We start from the raw sequence: 25,683 nt of genomic DNA, 5'->3' as shown, positions 1-25,683 counted from the left end.
TGCAGAGCTCAAGGCAAGCTATGCGAGTAGCTTGGATTAAGATAATGACAGACCATGATGGCAAAGTATACACAGTTTGAATGTGATTTAAAAAGCAAAATGAATTGGATTAAATAATGGAGTGGTTATAGGAGGCAAGAGAGAGGTAGTTGCCAAGTATAATTTATAGGCTGTTTTCGCCTGCACATTTGGATAGATGGGGAACACAGGATAAGGAACAGTTTTGCAAGTAAAGGTTAGAAGTCTGGCTTGAGATGCATCTGAGGAGACATTCAAGTACAGATTTCAAGTAGGTGCTAGATATTTGGTCCTAGGGCTTAAAGAGCTGGTCTAGAAATATAAATTTGAGAGTCAGCATAAAATGTAGTAGTAAATACTATGGAATTTGTAAGATTTAGGCTGGGAGGGAGTAAAACATAAAAGAAGGGGATTAGGATAGAATATTGAGGGCCACCAACATCTAGATAAATATGAACAGCCAGAAGAGACTCAGGTGAGTGATAACAAAAGGATAAGCAAAAAAAACGGAAGTATGACAAGAGAAATACAAAGGTAATAAAATGTTTGAAGAAAGATGGGATAGTTCCTGAAGAGGCAGGGGAAATTAAGCTTCAGAGCAAGTGAAAAAATCAGTTTTAGATAAGGATAGTGACCCCTTGAAATGAGTTGATAGACTATATGCAGATGCAGGTGGATGTACACATATTTAATGATATAATAACATCTTTTTAATCTCTTTATTTCCACTTTTTTATGTATAGTAAGGAAGCATGTTCATAGATAGAATGTGAAAGGTTGGTGTGGTAAGGAGATTCAAAAGGAATGCAGATTTGAATCATTACTGCAAAGGGTAAGGGTGACATTATATATAGATAGATATAAATATAGATATAGATACAAATGAATGACTTCCAAGTAGCGTTCAGGGCCTATCTGGCATTGATAAATATTCATATTTGTGATATCAGTTGGTCTTGCAGTATGGTCATCTGCAACATTCCTGGGCTTCCCAGATGCAGACATTGGGATAGCAGATGGTTTCATTCATCTAAGTTTGGGATTCTGTTAGATAATTAAGATGAAAAAAGCAAAAGGGCCAGAGAATCCAGATTATTTGGACAAAAGTGATTTTCTAAAAGTACTTAGAAAAATGTCCAACATATAAAGGTTATCAATAAATATCAAATAAGTAAATTAAAAATGCAATGTGGAATCTCATGTCAACAGAAAGGGAAGTAAAGAGAAAAAAGGCAATGGTAAATAAGGAAGAGTTAGACGTATCAATGGGCTAAAGTTTCAGGTAAGGCTGAAAAAGCATCTTTAATGAGACTGGTTGAATTTAAAAGTTGGCTAATTGGAGATTGTTGTCAGAGTTTGGTCAGACTTTTAAAATTAGTGGCTTTGTAAATGAAACAATTGGAGGAAATAGCAAATCCGGCTGTGTCAGTGTTTCTTATCTGCGAGCAGCAGGAACTGTCATTGGCTGAATTAAGAAGATAAATTTGTTGAAATCCACCCATGTCCACAACCTTCTAGAAGAATGGGTGGCCTAGGTGGATTAGAGTAAAAGGACATTGGGTATGAGAAAATCAGGAAGTTAAGAGGTGCAGTTATTGGCTGGTTTGCTCATATGGATGTTGATGTCACCTAGGATGCTGGAATAATTTAGACGGAGAGAAATAGCTGTGAGGGACGGTGCTACAGTCTTCAGGGAATTGGGGAGGGGGTGATGTTTATAAGGTTAATGAGAAAATAGCGATAAGAAAAAAATTCAACCAAATGCCTGGCCCTCAAAATAACAGTTTTTGTTTTTAGTTTGTTTTAAAAAATAGAATGTGAATATATAGTAGCAAAGTTCTGGAGGCCATAGTAGGAAATTATGATGTCTTCAAATATGAGATAACATGAGGTTTGAGCAATTTAAGAGACATTCCTAAAAAACCTGACGGGGAGGAACTCTGCTTAGAGTGAGAAACAGATTTTAATTAAAACAAGGAAGGTGGCAAGAAGGAATATGGCATATTTAAGGAGCTAATAAAGAGTGACAAGGGATGAGTCTGTAGGAGTGGCATGGACAAGATAATGATAAGTCTATTATGCCATGTAAAGTATCTTAAATTTTATTCTGGAAGTGATGAATAGCTATGGAAGAAATTATCAGATTGCTGTTCTGGTGGCTTTGGGAGGATTTTAGGTTGGGCAATGAAACTGAGACATCAAGGATCCTACGACAGTCATCTCTGTAAGAAATAATGAATAGCTGAGCTGTTGGAGTTGTAACTGGTATGCATGGAGATAAGAGGGCAAATTTGGGACAATACCAACTGCATTTGTTGACTAGTAAGAGTTGAAGCATAGTGAGAGGATGCATTTAGAATAATCCCAAACTTGTAGCTATTATGTGCCACAAACTGAATTATGGTAATAAGACAGAGCTTGTTTGAGGAGAAGGAGGTCAAGGGAAGATGATGAAGAATTGAGCTTTGAACTTGTTGAATTTTAAATTCCCAAGGGATCGTCCTATAATTAACTGTGAGATGCTAGAATTAGATAGCAAATTGAAAGTCTTCAGAATATAGTGTCACGTAAACCCATGAGAATGAATGCGAATATCTAAGCAGAGAATTCAAGAGTGAGAACATCAGGGGACCAATGATAGAGCCATGGAGTATTCCGCATATGAGATTGGGAAGACATTAGAGATGTTTCCTACTTTAGGGGTAGAAGTCTTCAGATTCGATAGTGATGGAAAGGACAAGTGTAAAATTCCCTGGCTTTCATTGTTTCTTTAAGTCTCATACACACACACACACATACATTAAAAATGAATAAGTAAGATCACCTTATTTGCCTTAAATACATATCGACCCATTTGTTTATGGAGACAGAGTAAGAAACACAGTTATAGTGTTGTTGGGATTTTTTTTTTTTTTTTGCTGAATGACCTATTTTCAATTTTGAATCCATAACATATGCTTGCTCAAGCTCTATTCTGTGTGAAATTGCTCTTTCAGATAGCTGTGTCCTGCCATGTTGTATAAACTGTAGGCATAAATTAATTTGGTACACTAAGGGAAGTCAGCTAAGATAAAACATTTGGAAATAAAACCATGAAGTTTGGCTCTTTTTCCTACTTCATTCAACATTTCAACTGTGCGCTCTTTTCTGTTGTTAATATAAATAACTAGGATCATACCTTCTATTAGCACACATTTTTCTAGTATCTACATGTAAGCACTTTCCACAACAAAAGATATTCAGAAAAGCTAGATTATGGATTTGAAAAGAAAGAAAATAAAAGGAAGACAAAAGAAGGATGGTTCTTCATAAGTCAGTGTACCCAGATGAGCTGCTTTGTTTTTTCTTTTTTTCAGAAAAATTTCTTTGCCCACCCACAAGACCGCACAGATGCAGAAATAACAGAATATGCCTGCAGCCTGAGCAAATGTGCAATGGGGTTGATGACTGTGGGGACAACTCGGATGAAGATCCCTGTGGTGGTAAATCTTTTTAATGTGAAATAATTGATTCAGTGACAGCTACAGATAATATAATGATTTTAGGGCTCAAAAAATTAGAAAAAATATTTTCATGTGACATGTCTGAGGGTATATTTTCAGTCACTTGATTTTCTGACAGGGTATGAAGGTAATCCACTAACATTTCCTTTGCATAGTAGAGCTGTGCAACTTTATCCGCTCCCTCCAGGTCTGTAAATCTCCAATGGTTATAGGTACTTTATTCTAGAAAGTACTGCATGAGAGAAACAATATAGTGGTTTAAAATATTCTGTTAAACAACTTCTTGGGGGAAAAGTGTTTATATAGATTGTATGTATGCATACACAATCCCTTTTTCACAATTCAGAAATTAAAACTAAAAAAACCAAAAGCTTTACTAAAATATGCAGCAAAACCATTTGGTGACAGACCCTGACTTGAACTGGTCTGAGGTAGTTTCTATTACTTATAAAAAAAAATCTCACTTAGGGTGAAATATTCAAAAATTTTCCTGTGGAAATATAGTGTTACTTATTATAGGGTAAATACAGTGTTATTTTTCTAAGAATCAAAAATTTCAGAAATTTTTTTTTCATTTAGCCCCAAGAGCTTCAAATAAAGGATTATGGATCTATGTTTTTCATAGTGTTTAGCAAAATCTTGAACCTGTTATAGACTCAATAAATTTGTTTTGATTCTGTGAAGTACTGATCATTTTTTAAATAACTCTATAGGTAAGCTTACATATAAAGCAAGACCTTGTAAAAAAGATGAGTTTGCTTGCAGTAATAAAAAATGTATCCCCATGGACCTCCAGTGCGATCAACTTGATGACTGTGGAGATGGTTCAGACGAACAAGCCTGCAGAATAAGTGAGTTTGTTTCCTGTTAAAATGCAGCAACACACAAGTTCAATTTTTGCTTCAACATGACTAAAATTTTCTTTACTGCTGTGAGAAAAGATTGCTCTTCAAAATGTGCTTAAGTAATACTTGTCTTTAGACCTTTGCCAAAGCAACCTTAGAATATCATTTTAATTAATTTGAAGTATGAGGTAGGAAAAGTTGATTTTGCAATGAGTATATTTGTTAAAGCTGAAACTTTATCCAAATACAGACCTTGATATCAGCAAAGAAATCTATATTCCTTAATATTTTATTTATAAAATATAAATTTAATAGTTTCTGAATTTTACAAAGTGATATTCATTTGAATGATGGTAAAGGTCTTAATAATTTGTTTAATGTTTTAAAATCTTAATCCATTGCTGAGTCATTCTTAAAGAAGACATCATTATTTTATTCAGTTAGAGTGCTATGATACTTGAGTTATGAGACCTTGATTGTGAATAATTTTGTGTTTAATATTTGATATCTGATTTTTCTATATTGAGAAAACTAATTAAACTTATGACCTTAAATTCATATTGCTTGTAAAAGTCACAAAATAGTTCCAATCCTTGAGTCTTTTATTTTGTTCTCATTTATACATAAGTTGTTCCTCACTGGATGCTGAAGCAGTATCCACCAGGATATGGCCATGTATCTCTCAATCATGGTGTATATAATTCCACTGGTGTATTTTAATTAATTACAAAATAGTCAAGAATCAGTGGGAATTAATATTATATTTCTGATAATTAAGGTTTTCATATTTCTCATGTAATTAGATTTGTTTAAGTAAAATAGAGCTAATTCAATGTTACCCCTATAATAATGTCCCTCTCTTTTATTTGCACTCTAAAATATTTTCCTGAATTGGAGATAAAGCAATGAAGTTGCAACTACCATGCTGGGAACGACAAATAACACATAGTCTGTCCTAACTTGTTTTGCAGTCCATGTCCATTGGAGCATATTACAAACTCAAATGCTGCTCCCTATATGTGTTCAGGAACTGATGATTTAACCTCTTGCTTGAGTAACATGGTAGTACCCTTGACTGAGTTCCTGAATACTAAGTTTAAGTTAGCAATAGATGCCTACATCTCTAGGTAGCTTCTAGGAAATGTTTTGGTTCTTAGAGAAGAATGTGACTCTTGTACATTGTATCATGGTAAAGATAGACTGTCATTAGAACCATTGATTCTCGAATTCCTTTTGGAAAGTAGTATAGCTCAATCACAGCTGTAAGTATCAGCTGTTGGCAGCTTGGTCTAAACTATCCCTAATGTAATTGATTTTGGTTTTTATCTGCTTCTATACCTTTTTAAGAAATAAGGGCTTATATGGGGAGAAGACCATAACCTTATAAATTCAAAAATAGTTATCTATGGAATAATAAATGTAACTTCAAATTAAGAAAAATAGTAAACTCCCACTTCAGGAATTAGAATTATATTAGTTTTGATCATATTTTTAAATCCTAGCTCCCGCTGAATATACCTGTGAAGATAATGTGAATCCATGTGGAGATGATGCATATTGTAACCAAATAAAAACATCTGTTTTCTGTCGCTGTAAGCCTGGATTTCAGAGAAACATGAAAAACAGACAGTGTGAAGGTATAGTACATTTCCTCAACAGCTTGCTCTTAAATCTTTAGGTTAGATAAGACTCCCAAAGCTGCTAAATTGTGAGATGACAGGGGACTGATTTTCATCAGAATGGTGCGTATCTACGGGATACCGTTTTACTTATGAGAGAATGAAAGTCCCTGGGGTCAAGAGACTGTTTGTTTGCACTGCTAAGCTAACCAGTTGCTGAGGCTTACAAAGCCTTTCCTATAGCAGATTCAGACCTGCAGGAATTTCTATTGTATTGTTACAATTTTGTTTTGAAATGCAAATAACGAAATTGTTGGTTCATAAACTATTGAAGAGTTCAGAAACTATTGAAGAATTAGAGGCCTTCGCGAAAGAACATGTTTATGATCACACACTTCTCTTGAGTTGTGGCATTTGCAATACTGTGATAGGTAATTCACTTTTAGAGAATTGTGGGCTTTTGTCCTAACACCATGTCTTAAACAGTGCTTTATATTATCAAGAGTGTCTCCTAAAATTCAAAGACAGGATTTAAATAAATCTCTATCAACTTACTTGTGATCATTTAAAAACTGAGCATGTAAGGGAGCCAGAATCTCATAGTAAGTTATATGTAAATATAATTTACACCAGGGCTTTAACTACAGAGCCATGAAATGCGGACCTATATGCACTTTCTGCCAGTTTCTCCATTAATACTGATATTATTGTGGTTAGAACCAAACCTAAATTATCCAAGTCTGGCTTATCCAGGGCAAATTCAACTCGTAAAATGCTTTCACCTACAAGTTCTCTTCTCTATTGTCTCCTTGTGTTATTCTTGGGTAAATAAAAGTGATTTTTACATTGTATCAATCAAAATGGAATTATTGAAATTAATTATACTCATCCAAAGGGGAAATAATTGTAACCACATCATATATATGTATATTTTGAGTTATATATTTGTTTAGATTATACATGACATTTTATTTCTTCATTAACATGGAACACTGAAAACTGACAACTTAAGTTTCTCTATTTTAATAAAAAAGCGAATTATTTCTCAAGACTATATTATTTCTTCTTCCGAGAAACTTTATGTCAGTTGTATACAAACACACACACACAATCTCTTCAAGATTTTACTTCCAAATAACATTAATTTTCTAATGCTTATTTGTGAATAGTGGGCTCTGTTTCCTGTATATACTTACTAAATTTAGAAATTCTGATCTTGAAATTTCCTTTATTTTTAGTTATATTCCATGACAGATATAACCTGAAAGCTACATTCTTCATTTTAAATCACTGTGAATCTAGTATTTCTGTTGTGCAAATGAGTAACTTCTGAATTCTAACAAAATATATATCTTCATGTAATAAATGAAGTTTTGACAGTAGAGAAGAGCAGTTTGACTTGGTATGGAGAAGGGGAAAGACATTACCTTGATTTATATTCCAAAGAATTTAAATGTTTTGTGTCCTTTCTATAGGTAGCTCAAAAAGAGCATAAGAAATCACTATTTGATGTTAAAGCCAAAGCACTTCAATTAAAATATCTAAAGGGAAGAAAAATTTAAGGGAATAGCAAGCAAGAAATAGAAACGGATTAATAGTTGTTGCATGCCAGGCACTGTTCCAAGTACTGGCCATGTGTGAGATTACTCCATCCTTTTCAAAAGCTCCCGACATAGACATGGTTATAGAGATGAGAAGAAACGGTGATTCTGGCCAACACAGGGCCATGTGAGAGAACTGAGATTTTATCAAATCATGCAGATTTTCACTGATTATGATTTCATCTCAAAGAGAAACCACAGATACAAATGACTCCCTGTTCAAAGTTACAGGTGCCAAAACAAATAAAAAATATTTATTGTAATACTTTTTTGATGGCTGAGAGCTGATACCATGTATTTTACTTATCCCTGGTATAGCATTTGTTAACAAGTAAATTCAGTTTTGTCTCTTTAGCCTACACTTCAATTAAACGCAGAATTGCACTCCTGAGAGTACGTAAATTCACCATGGGCAAAGTATCATAGTAGAGACAATAGAATCAAGAAGCCTGCGTTTAAGCCTTGGCACTGTCACTTAACAAATGTCACTGGGAAAGTCCTTATCTCTACCACTGAGGCTTTGGAACACTGCTGTGTGCTAAACAAGAGAAAATTACTACTGCTGTGCTTGTCCTTAAATTCCTCTAATTCAAGAGAAGGATTTATCTCACAGATTTATTCTGTAATTAGGGCAACTATAAGTGATAAAGGGGGCAGAGGAATTATGCTGATTGAAAGCAGAAGTAGAGGAGGTAAAGAAAAAGAAAGTAGATAATTCACCAGAATCACCTGACCTCAATCCTGGCCCTGCTTAAAACTTTAAAATTGGAGGCATGTGCTAAGCCATAGAATATTGCCTAAGATTTATTTATTACTTATGATTTATATATATTTATTTTTATGTAGGCATTCAGGATTTTGTTGTTGTTTGTTTGCTTTTTAATTCACTTGGCCCTTCTTGTTACATAGTCACTTTGTATACATGAAGCCAGAAGTGTGTTAGAGGTGTATCCATATCTTCATTCTTTGCCAGGAATTGTGCAAAATGTTGGCAATAAAAAAATGAATAAATACTAATTTATGATCCCAAGGGACTGACAGTCAAGTAGGGAATATGAATATGTGACCACATATATGAAATACCATATGAACTGTATTTCATACATGTGGCATAAGAGAGAAATTCCAAGAGAGCAAAAAGTGGAGAATCTAGGAGATGGATAATCATTACTGTATATTGGTGAAGACCAAGGAAGGCTTCACTTCAGGTGAATCTTGAGAGATGAGTAGAAATTTTCTATGTAAAAAGCAAGGGCATTACAGGACATAGGAATATCATATGACGTCCAAAGGTATGGCGGCAGATAATCAGAAAACTCAACCTTTATTTGTGTGAATGAAAATACTAGGGAAGTTTGAAATGGATATTTCAACGTGTTAAGTGGATTAACAAGCAATGCACAAACAATTGATGAGTCATTATAGTGAAACTATTGTGAAAAAATTGTTATGGCCGGAAAATATTACATAGCAAGTCACAGACTTAACAGTTTGAAAAGACAATGAAAGAAATAGGAATAATAAGTTGAAGGACACAAAATACATTTGTCTTTTTTGAAAAGTGGAAAGAATGACAGTACTAATTGGGGTTATGATGGTGCTATTTTGAGCTCTTCTTTTCTAGACCTTAATGAATGTTTGGTGTTTGGCACGTGTTCCCACCAGTGTGTAAATATGGAAGGATCCTATAAATGTGTGTGCGACCAGAATTTTCAAGAAAGAAATAACACCTGCATAGCAAAAGGTAAGGATATATAACCATTACTTTAAATGTTATTAAAATTTTGCTGTAAACATTTTATGGGGAAAAAATGTTTCATATTGCATTTTAGCAATGGCTTAATGCCTGAAAATATAAAATAAATCTCTTTTTAATACTGGTTAAATTGTCCAATTTATTTATTATCATTCTTAATTAATCTAATCTGGGAAAGTTTATAAACATGGCTGTCAAATACCTGGCTACTATTAAAATCACTTTTGTGTTTGAAACAATTTATCAGCAGGTAAAATTTAAAAGCCAATGTGACAGAATATGAAGTATCTTTCTTTATGGCCTGCTCTCAGTGTACTTGAGGAAACATTACACCACTGGGATAAAAATAACGGGTTAAACTAAATGTTAGCATTATAAGGAGAATGGAATTTTGAGTAAGAACTTAAAGGTTTTAAAATAAAATTATGTTTTCAAATTCAGACCTCCTCTACTTATGAATATCATTTTTAAAAAATTAAATTACAGATATATATTTGGGGCTTCTTAGATATGGATTTTAATGCTTTTATGTTTTTACTAAATAATATTGTACTTTAAATATTGTTAGCTACAGGGCATGGTTAACAATGTTAGTAAGACAGTTATTACAAGAGGAAAGCAACATGATATAGTGAATCAAGCAAGAATGGGCTATGGAATTAAACAGACTTGTATTTGAATCCCAGCATTGCACCCGATTGTGTGGCCTTGGGGAAGTTAAACTCTCTGAGCCTCAGTTCCTCATATGTAAAATGGGAGGCCTAATCCTTACTTTCCATGGTTGTTGTAAGAGGAGATAAATTGTCAAAGACTTAATACATCTCCTGTCACATAGTAACCATTTACTAAGTGAGAGCTATCAAGCCTATAGAGCTGAACTACAACTTGTGTATTAATTTTTTTTTAATTTGCAGATTATATATATGCAATTCAGTCTTTCTTTACGGTTTCATTAATATTTCAATTACTATTTTCAGGATTCTTTTTAGGGTTTTACTTGTCTCAGTATGCAAATTACATCAGTATTGTATTGTAGGTGTCAAAATTTCAGGCTACATGGTTCCAGTTAGCAAGATTCTAGAAAATATTGAGATTATGGTGTGTTAATATAATAAACACTGATATTTTTATAAAATAAAAATAAAAGAACATTTGACATATTTGAATATTGGAAGAAGAAGACTCTTCATCTTGTAATTTTTATTTCTTAGCCTAAGGTAATGATCACTCAGGTGTATAAACTAAATGCTCAGGAATGTCTGAGGCTTAATGAATATATAACATGTTATTTGACTATTCAGATCCAAAGCATTAAAACATAAGGTATTGTGACTTACCAAATAGAAATCCCTTTTCATAAAAAGGATATCTACTACAAATACCTAATTTCTAGCCATAAGGTAAGCTTTGACCTAAGAAAACCTCCATTAATAACTCTTAGAAATGTTTAGTTAAGTGTGTTTTAGAAATGTCATGAAGACTAAAAGATGGTATAAAGCCGGTTTATTTTTATTGAGCAAGAAACTGTGTTAAGAATAACAATTCAAGTTAATTTAAAAGTACATTCATTGCTTTTACATTAGTTGAAATTTATTTTATTTTTGTATTTTATTATAATAATCTCCAGGCTCTGAAGATCAAGTTCTCTACATTGCTAATGACACTGATATCCTGGGTTTTATATATCCATTCAACTACAGTGGCGATCATCAACAAATTTCTCATATTGAACATAATTCAAGGATAACAGGGATGGATGTATATTATCAGAGAGATATGATTATTTGGAGTACTCAGTTTAATCCAGGCGGAATTTTCTACAAAAGGATCCATGGCAGAGAAAAAAGGCAAGCAAACAGTGGCTTGATTGTAAGTAAATAAAATTGAATATTTGAAGGCTCACACCTTCCCCCACTTCCCTGTTTTTTTAATCTGTCAATCACAGTATCTGATTATAAGAGGTAATTAATATATTCAGTGATTCCTCCCAGTATTCTCCCTGTATAGAAATAGAACATTTCCCTACTCCTTTATTCTCATAGCTGCGTACAATTCATTTTAATTGCATGATATTATGTGTTTCTTTTAATACATTTTCTGTAGTTACATAAGAATGGTAATTAATAATACCTAAAATTTCTAGAACTTTCTATATTTTGTAGTATTTAATAATATATTATGAACATGAGGGTTTTTTTCATCATGAGATCATATCGGGAACCATCACTTTGTTTTTACATTAGAAAATAAACTCACAAATATACAGGGTAAATTGTTTCATTTTTAACAATGTGAGAAATATAGTTCTCTTCTAGGGCAAGAGATCAATTCGATAGTGTAATCATTTCTTCTGACTCCTAATAACTATATTTCAAGGAACATCCAAAATAGAACAATATTGTTTACTGGTGTATGACGGACACATTGATTATCATGGTTATTTCTTTTGAGAAAAATAAACTAGAACATTTGTTTAGACTTGTGGTTGTAAGTTATCCTTTTTTTGTTTTAGGGCATGTCAATTTATTATGTATTTTATATTTTGAAGTAAATTGGCAGAGAAATAACAGATAAAGACCTATTTTGGGGAGGCCTGGCCCATTCCCATACAACCAAAGAGTCAAATACTATCACAGTAGGATTAAATTACTTTAATCCTACTAAATAATTGAAGCTTTGTATTTGAAACGAATCAGAGACACCTATCTGGAAGTCTTCACTACCTTTTTCAGAGGTATCTACCATAAATATTTGAACTCTGTGAATATCATTTGATGGAAATCTGGAACACTTATTTTTTATCAGTAGTAGGTGTCAATAAGCTGGTTTTAAAAGAAGCTATATTATTAGCTTTTAAATTCAGTTTAGATTAAATTAACTGTGAGTAAAAATCCATATATATCAGAGTTGTTTCTTTAACTCCTCCTCCCCCAAACCCAGTGTTATACAGAGCTTTAGTTCTATTAAGGGTAGTTCTAGGACAGAGCCAAGAACTTCAGTGGATCACTCTGCCCTCCTTCACTCACATAGCATCTCCTTCCGATCAGACCAAAAGACTGACTCAGTCTTGACTAGCTTTAGCTTTCTTTATCTCTAAAACAGAAGTTTGCTTTGCAGAAACATTGTTCCTATGGTACAGTTTCATGTATTAATGAAGTGATAAAGAGTATATATTGTGAAATTACACTGACTGGGTTTTAATCTTGTTGCTGTTGCTTACTAGCTTCTTAGCTTCTCTGTAATCTCCATCTCATGAGGTTTTAGTGAGGAATACACACGCGCACACACACACACACACTATATTTATATTAGTATTAATAGTTCTTGGCACATAATAAGTACTGTATAGATTAACAGAATGATATGATAATGATGGTGATGATGTTGATGACTGGCAAAATGTTCTTCCCTATAATGCATATTCTCACATTAAAAATTAATTGCAAATTACTCTTGCCTGGACTTGATAGTTGCTAAAAATATATCTTTATTTTTCATATAATTTTCAGTGAAAATGATTTGATCATTTTTTAGCTTTGTCCTTGGGGAGATGGATAAATACAATCAGTAGCCTCTAGCAAACTGTTTATTGTAGGCCACGAGCCAAACTTGTTTAATAGCTAAATATTTATTCTTATGTACTCAAATATATAAATGGATCAATATATACTTTATTTATATATTTTACGTGTTTTAATTTTTAATTTTATTAATGTGGTATAGAGTCTTTCATCATCAATGCAAAGTTATTGATTAGCCTTTTTCTAATAGGATTTGAAAATCATTAGTCTTTTAATGGTAGTAATAAGATGTATTGTGTAATCTAGACTTTCTATTTGTTTTTCTCTCTCTCTTCTTAGACCTACCGATGACTAACAGTATTCAATAGGAAGAAAAGTGGGTAACAGTAGGGTACATTTTCTAGAAGCCCATCATAGCTAACTAAATGTCATGATTATAAGGTTGGAACCTCTGAGCCATGAATTTTAGCACCATGTTCTAAACCATTAAGCATTCCATAGAAATTCCAACCAGTGCATTATATATATGTATAAAAATACCTAAGGCTACACTGATAAGGGCAATTATTTAACTTTGCTTCCTAAACCTTTTTGTAATCCTGATATCTCAATATTATAAATATGGAATAAATCCATTCTCACCACCTTAAGTTAATGAGCAATGTGCATTCTAGAATGATTAAATGACTTATCTATGGCCATGAAGCTATAATGTGACACAATTTAGACTTTAACTTGAGATACTTGCTACATCTCTGAGTCTCAGCATACTCATCTGAACGCTAACTACTTTATTGAAGTAGAAAATTTCTAAAGTCCCTTCCAGATAGGAAATATGTGTGATTTCCAAAAAGTTTGTGACCTAGTTTATCCAGTTATTACCTGGACAATTTGTATTTATTTCTTTGACATCCATCTTGTATATAAAGAATTGATTTTCTACCCTCATGAATTTCCCTGCAATGTATTATATTTGCTCCTTTAACAGTCACCAGATAGTCATCCATTAGTTTAATGAACATGCACTCTATTTCGTCTTCTAAGTTTTGGCACAATTATTAAATGATACTGACCTGAGAATTCCCCACTCCTCAGAAAACAAAACTTAAGATTTTTCCCTACACTGAATATGGTACATTGACTTCTATCTCTGAATCAATAGGTAAAAGAAAGAAAAATATACAAATCAAACTATGGATACTTTAGTTATAACCCTATTATCAGTGAAGCAAATGGAAGGAGCTATCCATGTGATAGCAGGATATCTTGGAAGCATATTCACAGATACTGAAAACACTGGAATATTTTCATTTCAGCAAAGGGCAGAAAATATGTTGTATCAGAAGTCAGAAGAATATTGCTCAGACAGCTAAATGTTAACTGAAGTCCATTCTAAAGGAAGATAGTTTTTAACATGATTTTTTTTTAGAAATAATGAAGGGAATTCTCTTCTGTAATCTGTGAAAATGGTTGGAATAGTAATTAGGATTGCAAATTTAAATTTCAAATGCAGACTAATTCATTTATAGATAGAATTACTTATGATTTTCTAACCCCCTGATCTATACAAAATGGATAGATTTTTCCTTTAAGAAAACTAAGTAATTTAAAACTTAAAAGACTGACATAATTCAATCGATATGTAAAGCATGATGAGAATTTGAATTTTAGTAGTTAGAACAGAATATGATAGTGTTATACAACAATTGTACATACTTTCTGGCCATTTATCATTTCTAGTATGAAATGCTAGATGCATGATGGCAAGCACTATAAAGTAGGTCAATGCTTAGAAAAATGAAAATGACTTTAAATATACAGATTAGATTTTTACAATTAAATAGCTGAATATTCCTGAGCAAAACAAATGGTTCATCTGATCTACCTGGTTTTGAGAAGTGAATATGAGATACCATTTTTGGCATATTCTCCATTATGCAAAAGAGAATGTTCAGTATAAATTTACTTATAATTTTATTCATTAATAATCATAACTTTTTCTCAAAAAATTTGATTAGACCATTTTTCCTGAAAAGCTTTAACAAAATATTCAATTGTTTTCTTTAATAGGTTTCAATTTTTAATTGGAGTCCTAGCTATAAACCTCATACCCAATATATGGGTCTGTGTGTACATCTCATACACATGCATACACACAGACACACACACATAAACGTAAATTCATAGGTATGTCTATGAACCCACACATAAGCGTATGTGTGTGTACACACATTTTAGCAAAAACTTCAAAGTCTTGTTTTAGGATGTTTGGGTAGTGGTAAAAATTGATAGTTTATTTTTTTTAATTTTTTTCTTCATTATTATAAATTTATGACAACCATTAAATTCTAAATTGAAACTGTCTATACTTCCTTAGCAAGAATACTTTTAAAACCATCTGAGTTTATTCAAACCAGTCAACAGGTAAAATCATTTATTACAATTACTTTGGAAGAGATCTAAAACTATCAGATATTACCCTATTACCATTTTGTGGCTTGACTGTTGTTGACTGCATAAGACAGTCACTCAATAATACATACTGATTAGAGTTAATGGTTCTGAAACAGCTGTGATCAATATTCAAAATTTACTGAACATAAATCTTATAAGACCATATAAAACATATGATTATATAATTAATAATACTGAGTAAGTTATTAATCAGATTGTATAGCATTTTAAGGTGAACCAGTCAAGTTTTATTCAATCATACCCATAGTTTTATGTAAAGAGTTCTGTTTGTTTGGTTTGGTGTTGGGTTCTTAGGATACAATAAAGATAACAGAATCTTGTCCTCATGAAGTTTATATTCTGTGGAAGAAGACAAAGTCAAGTAAACTAATAAATAAATAAATACAAAAAAATGTCCAGTTTTGAAAAGTGTATTGAGGGGAATAAAAAATGGACTTAGAGAGAAAAACTTAAACGTTGTAGGTTTTGAGTAAGATGATCAATAAAGGCACATTTGAAGAAAGGAGATTTTGAGCTAAGACCTAAGAGATGAGAAGGAAGTAATGCCATCTTATTTATGTCTAAGATAACTATTTCACTTTTTATGTGGAGAATGGATCTGGTGAGAGAAAAGACTGGAACAGAAGGAGACCACATAGGAGGACTATGCTCCCAATTAGAAATGGTGGTATGTTGCACTATTGTAGTCTCAATGAAATGGAAGGTAGTGAGTAGAATTTTAAGGAAAAATGTTTGCAAATAAAATGAATGTGAAAAATGAGGACAGGAAGGACTCCAGACTGACACCTGAGCTTCCGGATTCTATAATTTGATGGATACTGAAAATGGTAAACTGTGGGTTCAGTTTTAGTCATGTTAAGTCAGATACCTGTAAGAGATCCAGGTGAGATGTCAGTTAGTCAGTGATGTATTCAAGGCTTTATCTTAGATCTCTGGACTGGAGATTTACATTAAAGAATAGAAAAATAGAGGAGACATCTAAAACCATGAAGCCGGGTTAGATTACCAGGGGAAGTAAAGAGGGGACTGGAACGAAGCTCTGAGGCTAGATTAAAATGATGACAAGGAGTGGCCAGTGCATTAGGAGAAAACTAGAATGTAGAGTCACAAAAACTAAGAGAAGAAAGTGTTTTGAAAAAGAAGTTGGGGTTATATTTCTAGAGTACTGCTGAAAGATCAAGTAAAGGAAGATAAAGAAGTGTTCAATAAATTTGGAGACAGTAATTCATTAAAAGACCTTGACAAATGCTTAGAGTCATGGAGGAAGCAGACATCAGAGAGCACTTAGTGGTTCTACAATCAGTGGTTCTCCACTGGGGATGATCTTTCACCCCAGGGGACATTTGGTAATGTCTGAAGATATTTTTGATTGTCACAACTGGGGAGTGCTGCTAGTATCAAGTGAGTAGAGGCCAGGGGAAATGCTTAACACCCTACAATGCATAAATTAGTTTCTCACAAGGAGTTATCCTTACCAAAATGTCAATAGTGTCAGAGTTGAGAAACCTTTCTCTTCATAGTAGCAGTATCAGTCTTTCCAGTTAAGCTTTAAGTAGATTTTTTGTTTGTTACTTCATTTGATGTAATAATAACCCTGTAATACAAAATAGTTCTAAGATGAATCATCAGTATAGTTTTTCTTTTATTGTTCTCTCTTTTTTTCCTCACCTCTCAGTCTCTTTTGCTAGATCCTTTTCTCCTTCCCTCTTAACATTGGAATGCCCCAGGCTCAGACCTTGATCCTCTTCTTTCTATCTTTCCTCACTTCCTTGTAGAGTTCATATTGTTTCATGGTTTAACATATAACCATATGCTAACAATTGCCTAATTGATATCAGGCTCGGTCCAACTGCTTCCTTTGGTTTTCCTTTTGGATGTTTAAAAAAAAAAATCCCCAGTGGAGCATGCCTAAAAATAAACTTCTCATATGATCCACAAAATCTGCTTCCCCAATCTCATTCAATGGCAACTCCATTTTCCAGGCGCTCAAAGTAAAAATCTTAGAGTCATTGTTGGCCCCTCTGTTTTTCTCATAACTCCAAAATCAGGCAATACTATTGAGTCTACTTTCAAGATATGCCCAGGAGCTGAATACCTTACGTCAGCTTGACTGCAAGGACCTAGTTTTGAACCACCATCGTCTTTCTTCTGAATTAGTGCAATACCCTCCTAATTGGTCTCCTTGCTATCATTATTACTCACAAAACAGTAGCCAGAATGCTCCATATAAAATATAAACCAGATTATATCACATCTCGAATCAAAAATATCCAGTGATTCCCCACTGAAAAGACTGAAATTCTCATAATATCTTACAAGGGTTTAAAAGATCTGATCTCCTGTTACTTCTCTGACTTTATCTTCTACTACTTTCCCCCTTACTCACTCTTCTCCAGGGAAGCTTTGCTATTTCTGAAACCCATCAGTACCTACTAATGTAAGGCCATTCCTGAAATGTTCTCTTGGCCTAAGATGTTCTTCAGCCAGATATCCTACATGACTCAATTCCTGAACTCCTTCAAGTCTTTGTTCAAATGTCATCTTCTGAATACATAACTTATCGATGATTGCAATCTACTGCCCCATTCCCATCCTGGGATCTTCAATGCCTTGCTCTTTTTCATTTCCATAATACTTATCTTTTTTCACTGCCATATATTTTATTCATTTATTATGTTTATTATCTATTGTCTACCTCACCTTGCTATAAATAAATTCCCGGATGGCAGGTTTTTGTTTTTGTTTTTTTCCACCTACTGTTTGGCCACTACTGTAATCCTAGCATCTAGAACAGGACTTGTCATAAAGTAGGTCATATTTTTTAAATTAGAAGCAATAAATTAATTGAAAATCTTGAAGAGACATGGCAATAGCTTGTCAATCTTGAAAGTTATCCTTTACAAGTTATTCTTCTCATCCTTGGTATTCATCACAAGTTTAAATATTTTTATCTCCAGATATATCCCATTTTTTCCACTTTTGTCTCACAAAAGCCTAGATTAAACTTTCACATTCTCCCCTCTGGAGAGAATAAGCCAGAGGGGAGAATAAGCCTCCTCTGAATTTCCTGTATCTCCTTGTTCCCCAGCCCCAAGCCATTCTTCACACCATAGCCAAAATAATCTTAGAACATTAAACTCATCATCATATCTCCCTACTTAAAACATTCAAATGGATTTCCGTTGAAAAATCATTGTTTTACAAGCCTCTCCATGATGTTTAGCCTCATCTCCTACCACGCCCCTCCCATCTTCTTTCACACCCATGAATATACATATATACACCGACATTTTTTTCTAGCCATAAATAGATCATGTTTCATTTACAAGAATGCAACTTTACAATTATAATATGCATTATTTTCTCTTCCTCCCTTAATTACCCTAATGAATCAAAGTTCCTTTATTAAGAAGACATCACTTTTATTATTATTGTGATCATTGAGATTCGTGTTGGTCTGGTTTAGGTATTAGAGATCTCAGCCTACATAATGTGCTTTCAGGTCTTCCAAAAGGCCTAATTGAACTAACTGTTAATGTTTGAAAGCACAGGCTCACAAAAAGACTGACTACCATCTGAAGAATGTCAATTGTATGCCCAGGAAGTAGCCTACAAGGTGACCGCATTATTATTCCACATTCTGTTTAGACTTAGAAAATGGATTACTATGAGCATCATCAGAAAATCTACAAACAACAAATGCTGGAGAGGGTGTGGAGAAAAGGGAACCCTCTTGCACTGTTGGTGGGAATGTAAATTGATAGAGCCACTATGGAGAACAGTATGGAGGTTCCTTAAAAAACTAAAAACAGAATTACCATATGACCCAGCAATCCCACTACTGGGCATATACCCAGAGAAAACCATAATTCAAACAGACACATGCACCCCAGTGTTCATTGCAGCACTATTTACAATAGCCAGGTCATGGAAGCAACCTAAATGCCCATCAACAGACGAATGGATAAAGAAGATGTGGTACATATATACAATGGAATATTACTCAGCCATAAAAAGGAACGAAATTGGGTCATTTGTAGAGACTTGGGTGGATCTAGAGACTGTCACACAGAGTGAAGTAAGTCAGAAAGAGAAAAACAAATATCGTATATTAATGCGTGTATGTGGAATCTAGAAAAATGGTACAAATGAACTGGTTTGCAAGGCAGAGATAGAGACACAGATGTAGAGAACAAACATATGGACACCAATGGGGGGGGGTGGTGGTGGGATGAATTGGGAGATTCTGATTGACATATATACACTAATATGTATAAAATAGATAACTAATAAGAGCCTGCTGTATAAAAAATAAATAAAATAAAATTCAAAAAAAAAAGAAAATTGATTGCTAGTTTATCTAGGATGTAATGAAACAGCAGGAAACTAATGTTAATGAAGCAGGAAAGAAAATACATAAAATTCAGTATTATGTATATGTACACATACACTTATATATTCATAATTTGAATGAACTTGATGGAGAGACATTGAACTATAATGGCCCAATTTATGTGTACATATTCATATATATATACATACACATTTACATATCTGCTACATAAGTATTCCAGTTTATCTACAAGATGCTTACCTAATGACTCTGGAGACACACCCTCAACATTTGCTTCCCTGACTCTTCTTTTTCTATGTGTTTATTGCTGTTTTAACCCCCTTTCTTATAGATACATGATTTATTCATTAAAGTCGAATTCTTTGGTCTCTTTAAGGCATGGGTTGCAAACCAGCTATATAGGTAAGATAAATGAGTGAAACAGGTTGGACAGAACATTAGGGATCCAGGTGAGAGAGGCAAACTGAAGATGTATCTCATTAAAACAGAAGCAGCTGATTGACTCTGCTACTCTGGAATGTTAGCCTGCTTTTGATATACTATCTTATTTATCCTTAATTTTTAAGAAAAAAAAAGTTTAATTTGTTAAAGTGATATCTTCTTAATTTTAAAGTTAGAATCTACTTAAAAGGTTTTTTTTTTAAACTTTAACTTAAATTTAGTCCTCAATGTACCATTTTGCAATCTCTACTTTCAGATAGTTCTGCCTTACATCTCAGCTGTTGTGCTTGTTTAAACTGTAAATATCAGAAGGCACCTTGCTTTCTTAATTCCAGGTCTTTCACATAGGGAGATGATGTCAAAATTGACCCCATAAGTATCAACAAATTTTTCACTTACTGACTAATGCATGAAAATTCATATTTAGCATTAGATGCATCCTTAAGATTTGTAAAGAATGGATAATGTTTTAAACTGTTATATAATTTCGTGTTTAGAAGCTAAAGACTTTAACAGATCATCTAATCCAAATCCTTTATTTTTATGTGCCACATAATTTATAGAGAAACTAGGACTGGCTTTTAAACCAAGTTTCTGATTTCAAATGTTGTGTGCTTTCTAGTCTTCATGATATCTTTTGTTTAGCTGGTAGTGTGAATGAAGGTTTTGAGAGTGGGTTTTGCTTTTTATGGAGGGTGGGTGGTAAATCATAACAAATAAGTTTAAAGAACACTGAGCATGTTAAAAAAACGATAAAATCACATACAATATTGACCCTGTAACCCAAAGACAAATCTGGGTCTTTTCAGGATGTTGTCTATTGAATGTGGACTCACCCCACCACACAAGCACAAGTTCTTTACAGTGTCTTCACATCTTTGTTTTACTAGCATTGCAACAGGAGATAATTAACTTTAGCAAAATGAACTGAATTTTCTTTTCTTAGATATACACGAAGGTGAAAAATCATGAACAAATGAAATATGTGACCACTTCAATCTATCCTTGTGTTAACTATATTTTCTTAAATTATATTGCTGACTATAGGAATTTTGTTTTACAAAAGATAGCATTTCCATGGCTTGAATGTTTGCATTCTCCTTTCATAGATTTTCCTCTTTCCTTGATTTAAAGCAAATGCCTTCAGTGACGTATCTTTAGTTTACTGAAGCTGGAATTGTGCCAGATACATTACAATCCACAGCTGTAAAGGACTGGTAGTTTAAAGCAGTAACCTCTGATTTTGTTACAATCAAGCTGCCATTTTTTTCTGTAAGATTTTAAGCATTTCATTCATTCGACTAATATATCTCTATGAAGAAGAATGCCTCAGGACTCAAAACTTTGGCTGTGTATTTAGAGAGCTTATTAGGAAAGAAATCATCTGTCTGGAGAAAGCAGTCAAAATGTGTCTTCTGCTTTGTGCAAAAATATGAGCAATGCCTTTTGTTGTCTGGGTAACCACACGCCTCTGCAGTCTCTTAAACATGACATATCTCATTAGTGTCTCTAGTTCATTGGCCTGTCTGTCTAGAGTGCTAGCCAAAGGTGCAAATGAGAGTTTCATGTTTTCTTCATATTTCCAATCTAATGTGTTTGGTTGTTTTGTTTTCAGTCTCTTTAGAGACAAATGGCTTAACTATCTGCTTCTGTTTTTCATGTCAGTCTCCATTCCATGCCAAGAACCTCAGTTTACTTTTTCTGTGTTTTCCCACTTTTTGTATGTACCTGATTGATTTTGAACTTTTCCATAAGACCCAACAGGAATTTGCCTGCCACTCTCCAACCAACATTCATTCAATATGAGAATCCCTTTTAGATGGCTAATGCTATTCACAATCCTGGTCAAGTAGTGAGCAATAGAAAGGGATTATTTATTTCCTATAGAACTCACTATAGAGGTGATTTCCTAATTTCGCCATAGTTTCCTTAATAATAAGACCATCCTATTGCTGTCTCTTGTTGTTCTTCTTCTTCTTCTGTTCAGTTCTTCTCTTTTCAGTGTTGAGAATAATTGAGCATTCAGTATGTTGTGAGTCACTGAGGATGAACACCTAGTAACATCTTCACCCTGCTGCCATATTCTCTGAGAATCATCTTGTCACTGATGATTCATGACTTTAGGTTGAATTTATTGGGGATGACCATCCTTATCCCATATTCTAACTACTTTAGTTGATACCAGAATGACATTAGGGATTCCTTGATCAAGGAACCAGAGAATAACTGTATAGATTTAAATGACTCTATAACTCTTCAGCATCTCTTATGCTCAGCATTGAAAAGTTACATTTTTCCCTTTCCTTAAGCCATATTCTTCACTCTAGTAATGTGACCTAAGTTTGATATATCCTTCCGGAATTCACCATTAATAGAATTTTCACCAGCCGGCTTACCTGAAAAAGTATCACAAAATCAAACTTCTGAATGTTCTGTGATCATTAGGAATCTGAGGTTTTAATTGTCAGCAGTCCAGGTGTAGAAATATAGAATGGAAAGATAATCAGCCCTGTTTTGAGCATGAGCGAAATAAAATAAAAGTCTTAAATTCAAAAAAGTGAAGCTTTGCATAAAACATGTCCTATTTTAGCAAGGATACCGTTAGGATAGAAAATTATGTATGTATATTAACATCTGATAAAGCCAAAATAGGTATTTTTCTATGTTCGTGCTAGACAACTGATATCATATTTCTGCATGCTAAAAGATTGCTCTAGTGGTGTTAAAAAATGATAATATGCTCCAGCAGGCTTTACACAGTTTATAATGGTTATTTTTTCCCTTTGTCTCTCATGTGTATAAATTTATGACTTACACTGACAAGCCCATACCACTTGATATATTTACTTTTAACTGCTGCCAAATCAGAAAAAAAAAAAAGAATTACAGTTAATTTACATAATATTGGAACACTTGAAAATGATTTTGTGTTTTGGCTAGGACAAATCTTTATAGTCTACCCATTTATGAATATTATTTATATGGCATGTTTAGACCATGTTGTATTGTAGAGTGCTTTTCCAGTTAGCTATGAGATATCACTGGGTAGATGGAGAGTATTTATTATGAGAGTTGAGAAGTAGATTACTGTAAAATTTCATAATTTTAGTTTTTAAGCCAATAAGTGAAAAAAGATTGATAATAAAGGTCATTAGAAATTTCTGTGAGTTCTGTGTTTAGTTCAAGCCATATTTTCCTTCTTTGAGATCTCAGTAATCACACGGCAGACAGTGACTTGTAATTCCTGTTTCTTGGCATCTCACGTTCTTTTTGAGAAGTTCGGTTTGTTTTCTTTTAATCCAAGCCCACTCTTTAATAAAATGTGTTCACTAGTAAATCACAGAACAGTCATGTGTTAAAAACCCATATTTCCACTGGTTACCAGGTCCTAACAATGCTCTTACACATTGACTACATGTCTAGTTATAATGACCTTCAAATAATTGTTTCTATTCTTGATATAATACCCCTGAGAATTTCTTCTCACTTTTGTTTATGCACAATAAACCTGACCACGTCAAATTAATTACTACACTAGTTCCTGCTCAAAGTGATCAAGTTAACTGAAGGGCACAGCATATGTTATTTTCCTTGCTGTCTATTCCCAATGAACCCTCTTACCTTTGTCTCACAATAATTCAGTAATATACTATTGCACAGAAAATCCAAGCTAGCAGATTTAATATAAATGACAGAGATTGTAACTTTCCTCAAAAGACATTTAAATATAGTATCTCCCTAAATGTGTCTATTTGTATTAACTTTCTTTTTCAATTTTAAATCACATTATATATGGTAAGGATGTAGAGCAACTGGAACTTTCTTAAATTCCTGAAGAGAGTGAATATTGGTACAGACTCTTTGAAAAAAAAAATTCTAGCCCTATCTATTTAAACAATCATAAGTATATCAAGACTCAACCGTTCTATTTCTCATTAAATACTCAACAAAAATGAGAGTTTGTGTCCACCAAAAGACACGTAAAGGAATATTCATAATTTTATTTGTAATGGCCTAAAATTGTAAACAAGCAAAATATATATTACCAGTAAAATGGTAAACAAATTGATTTATATTCATGAATAATAATATTTCATATTCTGAAATATTATCCAGAAATAAAAAGCAATTAATAACTGACATGCACACCAATATGGGTATATTTCACAAACATGATGTTGAGTCAAAGAAGTCAGGAATAGAAGAGTATGATTCTGTTTATGTGGATTTGTTTAAACTAATCTATGATTTAGATGTTAGGATTATGCTTATTCTAAGAGAAATACTAACTGGGAGAGGTCACAAGTGAACCTTCTACAATTCTGGAAGTATTCTAGTAGGGTGGTGGTTAAACAGGGGCAGTGATAGGTAAAACTCCAGTGAGTTGTATACTTAGGATTTGTGAAATAATACATCTATAAAAACTAAGAATAAAATAAAGTATGTTGGGGATTTTAAAAAATCTATGTAACAATTAACACCTGACCATGTTAATAAGATTCCCAAACAATCTCAATGTATAGATATAGAAAACTCCGCCAAATTGCTTTTGAAAATACTGTGGTTTGTTGTTTTGTTTTCTTTTAGTGTCCTGAATTTAAAAGGCCCAGGGACGTTGCAGTTGACTGGGTTGCCGGAAATATTTATTGGACTGACCATTCTAGAATGCACTGGTTCAGTTACTACACTACTCACTGGACCAGTCTGAGGTACTCTATCAACGTAGGACAGCTGAATGGCCCCAACTGCACCAGACTCTTAACAAATATGGCTGGAGAACCCTATGCTATTGCTGTAAATCCTAAAAGAGGGTAGGTTAACGACCTGGTTATTTATATTTCTTGATATGAGTACCCATTTTTACAGATTGTCCCACCCATGCTCTGTAGTGTTGCTTCTGGAAGAGTGTTCAACATATAATAGATTCACAAGACTTCTGAAAATCCCTCTACTCCTTCTGTACAAGAGCATGTCCTTTTCACACCAAATGGTGGTGCAAAATATATTCTTCTTCCTGAACAGTTGCTACTTTATACATTTAATGTATGTGTATATGTTATGTGTGCATTCAGATTAATGAAACTGATGTGAAAAACATAACCACTGTAGTTAATCTAAAATCGAATTTTTGAGACATTAAAAATAATATTAAACATGTTAAGTGTAGAATATTAGTGATTTGGGCTATTTCTGGTAATAAAAAATGGAGGCATATGTATAAACAAACTTAAACAATTTAACACAAATATTCCCTTTACTCGGCTTGATTTTTTCCTTTTTTATTCTCTTATTTTTTATTTATAAGCAATGACCAAAAAGGAAATAGGGAAATGTTAAATAAAACTCCTAATCACCCATAAAGTGGATCATTAGATCCTGAGTAAAAAGAGGCAACTGCTGTTTACTTACTAGAATTATGTTGTGTGGTGTCTTCTAAGGGAGAAAATTATTTATGTCTGAGAAAATAGTTACTATATCAAAAACAAAAGCATATTGATGCATCATCTATAGTAAAATGAATATTCTGTCACGACAAGAAGATAGTTTCAA

At 33.3% G+C, this 25,683-nt stretch overlaps 1 protein-coding gene across 1 annotated transcript in view; it reads left to right on the top strand.

Annotated features, from left to right (window-relative positions):
• LRP1B (LDL receptor related protein 1B) overlaps window positions 1–25,683 on the top strand; it is a 1,885,740-nt gene that overhangs the window by 1,738,983 nt on the left and 121,074 nt on the right. Inside the window, exons 74-79 of the mRNA XM_082465229.1 lie at window positions 3,375–3,500; window positions 4,235–4,372; window positions 5,869–6,003; window positions 9,211–9,330; window positions 10,970–11,211; window positions 24,721–24,944. Of these exons, the coding sequence (XP_082321355.1) occupies window positions 3,375–3,500; window positions 4,235–4,372; window positions 5,869–6,003; window positions 9,211–9,330; window positions 10,970–11,211; window positions 24,721–24,944 (985 nt within the window). The remainder of the gene's footprint in view (window positions 1–3,374; window positions 3,501–4,234; window positions 4,373–5,868; window positions 6,004–9,210; window positions 9,331–10,969; window positions 11,212–24,720; window positions 24,945–25,683) is intronic.

Source organism: Balaenoptera physalus (assembly GCF_965194825.1).
Source record: "Balaenoptera physalus genome assembly, chromosome: 6".
Taxonomy (NCBI): Eukaryota; Metazoa; Chordata; class Mammalia; order Artiodactyla; family Balaenopteridae; genus Balaenoptera; species Balaenoptera physalus.
This window is presented reverse-complemented; position numbering and strand designations above follow the sequence as displayed.